The sequence below is a fragment of the Rattus norvegicus genome, chromosome X (genome assembly GCF_021556685.1).
Source record: "Rattus norvegicus strain SHRSP/BbbUtx chromosome X, alternate assembly SHRSP_T2T, whole genome shotgun sequence".
In the NCBI taxonomy this organism is placed as follows: Eukaryota; Metazoa; Chordata; class Mammalia; order Rodentia; family Muridae; genus Rattus; species Rattus norvegicus.
The window spans coordinates 108,717,524-108,724,685 of NC_141554.1; the positions used below are offsets into that span (position 1 = coordinate 108,717,524).

The 7,162-nt window shown below is 43.1% G+C and overlaps 1 protein-coding gene across 3 annotated transcripts; it reads left to right on the top strand.

The window, feature by feature from the left end:
• The first annotated feature begins 1,386 nt into the window (after positions 1–1,386).
• On the top strand, positions 1,387–3,300 carry Tceal1 (transcription elongation factor A like 1). 3 transcript variants are annotated; one of them, XM_087599576.1, is made up of 2 exons: positions 1,387–1,489; positions 2,221–3,300. In XM_087599576.1, exon 2 carries the CDS (start codon positions 2,251–2,253, stop codon positions 2,746–2,748), a length of 498 nt encoding a protein of 165 aa, XP_087455702.1. In that variant the 5' UTR covers positions 1,387–1,489; positions 2,221–2,250; the 3' UTR covers positions 2,749–3,300. The 3 variants fall into 3 exon arrangements, with proteins under 3 accessions (XP_087455702.1, NP_001009675.1, XP_087455703.1); NM_001009675.1 differs by having other exon boundaries at positions 1,389–1,485; XM_087599577.1 differs by lacking the exon at positions 1,387–1,489 and adding an exon at positions 1,786–1,864.
• The last annotated feature ends 3,862 nt before the right edge of the window (positions 3,301–7,162 follow it).

Genomic DNA, 7,162 nt, shown 5'->3' on the forward strand with positions numbered 1-7,162 from the left:
GTTATGATGACAACAAAAGATGTATACATGATTTGAATCCTACTACTAAGTATGTGGTGAGCAGAATTATTACATACATAGTTTAGTATGCAATGTCCTATCTGATGCACCTATGTTTTGAGGTTCAGATATCTCAAGACCCAAATATTTGTTGATTTAACAAATTAATTTAGGCCTTTTCACCACAAAATCAAGAGCTGGGTACTAAGAATTTGGGGTTCCTATGAAATACGTTCCTTCTCCTATGAATAGTAACTGTTGAATGATAATGATATAGGGGAGAAAATAGTAGGTGCTATAGTACCTACTATTGCTAATAGTAGAGCAAGTGCTCTCCTACTTTACATAATACGAGAGTTCTCTTGACTATCTTGAATGTAGATGGACACATGAGTATTTTAATTTAGGACAGTACCAAGTTATTATATTTACATAATTTACAGACTTAAATCTTTATAGAGGTCTAGAACCGGACGAGCACTCATTTATCCCAGAGTTTCTATTTATGACATAGTCAAGGAGTAAAATAAACATAAATAAGGGATTGACAAGAAAAAATGAAAGTAACTACCAAGGAAATGACAGGAGATTAAAAACATGATGTGATGAGGATATGGATTAAGCACAAATATTCGTACTTGAGAGTTTTTTAATTTATTTATTTTATTTTATGTGTATGTTTTACTGCATGTGTGTCTCTGTGCCATGTGCATGCCTGCTCCCTCTGAAGGTGGAATCCCCTGAAACAGAGCTACAGGTGACTGTAAGCTACCAGGTGAGTGCTGGCAATCTCACTGATATCCTCTGTAAAAGCAAGTTCTTCTAACTGCTTAGCCATCTCTCCGGGGTTCAAAAAAAGTTTTGTTTTGTTAATGGAATATTGCTATGTAGTTCTGTCTGGCCTAGAACTAGCTGTGGAGAACAGGTGGCTCTCCCACTTGAGGCAATCCTATCTTCTCTATATGCCTCCCCCACCTCAACCCCACCCTGAGTGCTGGGATTACAAGCATCTGCCATGTTGTCTGACCTGACCATGTTGCCTTGTGAAACGGAGGAGAAACAGTGAAATTTCAGGGCAGGGTCTCAAAGACGGGAGGGGGCGGGGGAAGGGGGCGACCTGTAGCCTCAGTAGCTGAGCGAGAGTGGAAAGTGAGAGGTAGGAGAAAAGAAAGATAATCCTGGGGAACAAGGGAGCAGGGAAGAAGGAATAATCCTGAGGAACTGGATGTTAATCGTCTCTAGTAAGCAAAAAAGGCAAATAGAAACAAAGAGAGGTGACTGAAAATTCCCGTTGTGTCTGAGGATTCTGGCAAGTGCTGGCAAATGGACGCCAAAGTGGTTACTAGGGATCTGAGCCTAGCCGTGACGCGCGCCCCTCACGTGACCAGGAGCCTATGTCTGCCCAAGACCCTCTCTGGTCCCGGTCCTTTTTGCCTGTCCAGACACCGTCTTTCTATTACCGTTTGGTCGAGAAGGAAAGCAGAAGTAAGTAAGTTCCCTGGATCCTCTAGGTTTGGTGATTGTCAGAGGTGCCTTGTAACCTGCGGGATCGGACCTGCAATGCAGAATCCTGATCTTTCACTATGCTGCAGCCCCGCCCCCCCGCCCACGGTTTTAGTACAGAAAATGGTGGTCCTGGGAGTGGGGTGAGGTACAAAGAACGATGTTCCACGTGAGGTCTGAGGAAGGTGAACCCCAATGGAGCGGTCTTTGGGCGGTTAGCTGGTCCCCACATAAAGGGGTGTGCGTCATTGCTGCTGTTTCTCTTCCCTATCCCCGCCCCCTACCCTGCCTAGCGTCTAACTGTAGATTTGCGGGTCTCACTTAGGCGACTCAAAGGGGAGCACACCGGCCGGAGGTTGGGGTAAGGATGATCAATGGGACAGGGTCGGGGTCTGAGAATGAACACTTATGGTATCAGTCTGTGGACTTTACTGCTCCGCCCCTGTCACTGCAGGAGAGGCCTGTGGCAAGGCCTGCTGGGAAAAATGGTGGTCTTTCGGGAAGGAGGGGGGCTTGCTGCACAGTAGCCGGCCTAAGGGCCCAAGAGCTTCTGAGTGAGCTAAGATTTAAAGACACCGGTCTCAATCAGGCAAAGGCAGAGATTGAAACGCGTAGCTGGGGTGTTGATTCATCCCGCCAAGTATTGTGACTCTGTTCTGTTTTTTTTTTTGTTGTTGTTGTTGTTTTTTTTTTTTTTTTCTGTTTTCTTGTCTCAAGAATAACTGCTTGGAGAAGAAACTTCTCAACATGGAAAACTCACACAATGAAAGTGAAGAACAACCACAGAGCACTCCAAAGGTCGAAGAAGAGCAGCCTGCAGTGGAGCAGTCTCCTGAAAATCAGTGTTCTGAGGATGATCAATCCTCAGAGGATCTGTCATCCGAGGAGCAGTCCTCCGACGAGGAGTTCTTTCCTGAAGAGCTTCTGCCTGAGCTGCTGCCAGAGATGCTGCTATGTGAAGATCGTCCTCCACAGGAGTGCCTCCCACAGAAGAACGCGTTCGAGGACCGTATTCCCATGGAGCAACCTCCCTGTGGGATAGGCAAACACAAGCTAGAGGAAGGAAGTTTCAAAGAAAGGCTGGCTCGTTCCCGCCCTCAGTTTAGAGGAGACATCCACGGCAGAAATTTAAGTAATGAAGAAATGATACGGGCAGCGGATGAGTTGGAAGAGATGAAGAGAGTACGAAATAAACTCATGATAATGCATTGGAAGGCAAAACGGAGCCGTCCTTACCCTATTTAATGTGCCCCACTTTTCATTGTTTTGCTTGCTAATAGCATTTGCTACCTGGCCCTTCTGTTTGCATCTTCTAATATGCCCTGTCCCATCTTAGTTGTAACAGTTGGTATTCAGGTTGTGCAGTTTTATTTCAGGTGTTTGACTTGTAACTGGCACGGTTTTGTTTGTTTTTAATCCTCTAAAATCTGTGTGATCCATTTGCATGGAAAGACAAACATTATATAGGTGAGGTGATAAAAGCAAAAGGTATATACATAGCATTCCATTTTTGTAAAAGGAAAACACATTTATATATTAATATGCAAAGAAAAGCTAAAATCTATATACTTAAAGGCTAACTAACATTGGTTATCTGTGTAGTAAAGATAATAGGTGATTTTTATATTTTTTAAATTTTGCTTTATCCAAAGTCTCATTTTTCATGATGAATACATTTTATTTATGTTGCACAACAAACAATATAAAGAAAAATGTGAAGCAAGTCTAAAATCAAAACTTGTTCATCAGCTTATAAAGACAATGTGCTCCTTAATAAATATTTATCAGAACTTAAAAGTTGATCCGATGTTTCTTCTGAATCTCTTTTCTAAGATTGATCTTATTTTTTTAATTTGTATGAGTATTTTGTTTATATCAGGTGTGTGAATAGTGCCTGCGGAGGACAGATGAAGGTGTTGGATCCCCTGGAACTGGAGTTACAGATGGTTGTGAGCCACCACATGGATGCTGGGATTTGAACCTAAGTCCTCTGGAAGAGCAGCAAGTGCTGGTAACCACTGAGCCATCTCTCCAGTCCCTCTTCTGGATCTCCTAAGCAGAAATAAAAAGCGGGATGTTTATTATCAGTAGGAGTAATATTTTCCAAGTTAAATAGGACTAAGACATACCTTAGACTGTGGTGGTGAAACTAAATGAGAAAAGGATCCTTTGAGCTCTTTCTTTTTTGGTAGGCCCTCCCCCAACCTCTACAGACTTGGTTGAAGCATGGGAAATTAATAGCTGAAGAATATCTCACTTGTGCTCAACAAAAAATTCCTGTGAGATTCCACATGGGTACCACATTCTGTTCCTGTTCTGCTGTACTCTGCCTTACCTGCCAGGTACAACTGCCCCTTCTATGTCCTGCAGTTTTCACTGTTCCTTTTGCAATCACTAGTGAGCTGCAGCTTGTAGTGCAGCTCCTCTCGACCTTTGGAGAATGTCCCTTCTTCCAGCTTTACTGTTAAACATACACAAGTATATATAGTCACAATGCTGTTAAGACTTTGATATAGTAAAAGAGTGCTCAACATTACTTTTAAATGCTAAGCAAAATGGCCTTTTTCCATGATTTTTATCTTAAAGTCCCTTTTTTATCCTCCCTAATTCAAGCATGAGGTCACTGAGACCTGGGATAGGAAGCCAAATTTGTAAGATGGACATCGTGCTGTGTAATTAGAATAGAAACTCCCTTTCCAAATATGAAAAGGGGGCTTCTATCTTGTCTAGTCCACTCGTGCCTTTGAGGCAAAGCTTCCATGCTCATGCTCAGGTTTCTGCATGTGTCTAGCATGCCTTTCTCTCTTCTGTTCAGCAAAATCCCATACAATCAGTCCCAGAAGATGTTCCTAACTGTCACCAAACCAAGTTGTTAGATGTCCTTTCCTGGTGTGTCTAAAGTACCAAGTGACTTCAACTTTTATTGTAGAAGCAACAGCAGCAGAAGCAACAGCAGCAGAAGCAACAGCAGCAGAAGCAGCAGCAGCAGCAGCAGTAATAGTAGTTGTTGTTATGTGTGTTACAATTATTTTAGGCATCTACTTCTGTGAATTGGGGAACTTCTCAAAATAAAAACCTGTATCTTGCTCACTAGCGCATCTAAAAGAGCGCAGAGCAAATACTCATTAAATATAATCTTCTTGAGCCAGATAGCCAAGAGGCTGGTGCTACCTCCTCTACTCCAACCTCTGTTATTCACAGCTAAAGCTGAGGTTGTGTCCATTAGTGAGCTCTTGGTATGAACAGTAAGCTGCTTAATGTGCAAGGCCACAGCAGTGGAAGCCTGGCCGGAGCAAGTGCTTTCTTTTGGGATGATCTGGGTTCCAGGGAAGGTGCTAGCGGCCTGTCTGGAGGCTGTTTCCATAAAGAGTAACTGATGGTTCTGTTGCCTCTCAAAATCTGAGGCATCTTACCAAATAACAGAAGCCAATTATTGGAAGGTCATGGTGGTGGTACAGAATAGATTTTAGTGTGATGAGCTCGGTGATCAGAACTGGCTGCATGATCATCCTAAGGACCACACGAGCTGACAACTTCCAGTGAAGAGCTTACAGAAGAACTCAAAATCGCTCGTTTTTACTTCATATACATGAGTGTTTTGCCTGTGTGTACCACATACATGCAGGGACTGCTAAGGTCAGACGAAGGCCTCAGAACCCCTGGAGCTAGGATTGCAGAACATTTTGAAGTGCCATATGGGTGCTAGGAACCAAACCTGGTTCCCTCTGCAAGAGCAGCACAGGATCTTAACTGCTGAGCCATCTCTCCAGTGCCTTATTTAAGGACTTTTATGGCACTGGACTTCAGCAACAGATGAGTCAGTACCAGGGCACGCATTAATCAGGCAGTAATCCATTTCCGAGGCACATCCTGATATTATCTGAAGGTCACCAGATGTTCTGGGTCCCATAAATTTGAAGGAAGATTACAGAATATGAAGTTTTATGATCAATGCTTCTCTTGTCCCTTTTTTTCCTGGAATCCTTGACCCTAGAAACTAATCTTTTAATCATTTAGGGGCAGATTTTCTTCATAACTTAAAATATAAGCAAAGGTAAAGAAAACAAGCAGTAAGTTCATAAAGGACAATTTGCAAAGGTCAAGTTAACTTACTAGACTGTTTTATTACCAAAAGAGGCCTCTTTTCGGCATGTTGGAAGTGCGACATTTTATACTAGAAGGCACTTCATCTATGCTTCTGCTACAGCTTCATTTTAGGGAACAAGAGGCCATAAATAGAGGCAAAAAGAGGGGTTGAAGACTCTCATGCATTCATTCAGAACCCCCACTGAGGGAATAACAGGAATTCTGTCCAAGCCCCACCAAGATGTACACCACCTTCTCTGGCCCCATGTTTCCAAAAGCTCCAGTTGCTACAACCCTTCTCCAGAGGCCTTGTTCCTCTGGAAACATGCATGTGTGCATGTGTGCATGTGCTTGTGTGTGATGTGTGTGTCTCCACACCTCAGTTAACAGCAGAAGTAAAATAGAGAAGACTCATGCCATTGCATTCCTGTTTGGACACCCCTCCCCTAAGCCAGGACACAGGGGGTAGGGACGCCAAGACGGACGGAGAACAGGAAAGCCCAAGGCTGGGCAGGGCCTGCTTCAGTGAACAGATCCTTAGTCTGACAGCAAGAGCTGCCGCCATAATGTGTCTTTAGGAGAGAATGCAGAGGAAATGCAGAGGAATTGAGCAACAGAGCAGCCTTGGCTGGAGGAACCCAGGCAGACAGGTCCTGCTGTGTGAAAACAAGGGGGTAATTAGAGGGAGGACAGGCTCTGTTCCTGCCACTGGGGCAGGAAACCCTGGGCCAGAAATTCTCCCTGGACTCCCTCAGATTCCAACAGAGCAAGTCAGGGACCTAGAGACTGTTGCTATGGCAGCAGTTATCCAGGCTGACAGCCTCTCCTCTGCATGCATGGCTGCTCTGTCTGTATTCTGATACCTTTGGTGCCTTCTTCCAGAAAAGAGCTGTTCAACCCACCCTGCCTGTTTGGCAATGTGACTGGGGCTCATTTACTAAGGATCAGGCTTAGCAGAATACCTCTGTACCATATTTTAGATTAAAGTCTAGAAGATGAAATGTAAAGAGAAATGTCTTCCTAAATCATACAAATTAGTCATAATCTAGCAGAAATAGCTTATAGTCCACAGACCTTGCTTACAGCTTTAGCTCTTTCTATGTCTTTCTAAGCGAAACTAGCTATTTATTTGATCATTACTTCTGTTTTCTCATTGGCAAACGAGACAGAAGCAGATTTAAAGTATACTGTCCTCAGTATACTATCTTCCCCCTAAATAAAAGGGAAGTGGGTCCTTATAGCATGTGTAAAAATATATTTGTAAATGTTCAGAGTCTAGTCTGAATTCAGAAATGTGCACAAATAACAGTTTGAACTGCGTTAAAATGAGTGTTAGTTTGATTACTAGTAAGATAACAAATATGTCGTGCAAACAATAGAAGGTATAGCCTGTATTCTCAGTAGTGTATGTAAGTAACATGACATTCTCACCAGATCAGAGGAACAGAAGAATTTTAGAGGAAAATCAAACTCCCCCCTTTTTTTCTGTGCTAGACATTCAACCCAGGCCTTGTCTTGGGTGTACTGCTTTTTAAACTCTCAGCCCTTTAAGGTCTCAAAAACAACTTAGATA

Excerpts from the sequence above, each read along its gene's own strand:
- Tceal1 (XM_087599576.1), top strand. The coding sequence starts at position 2,251 with ATGGAAAACTCACACAATGAAAGTGAAGAACAACCACAGAGCACTCCA.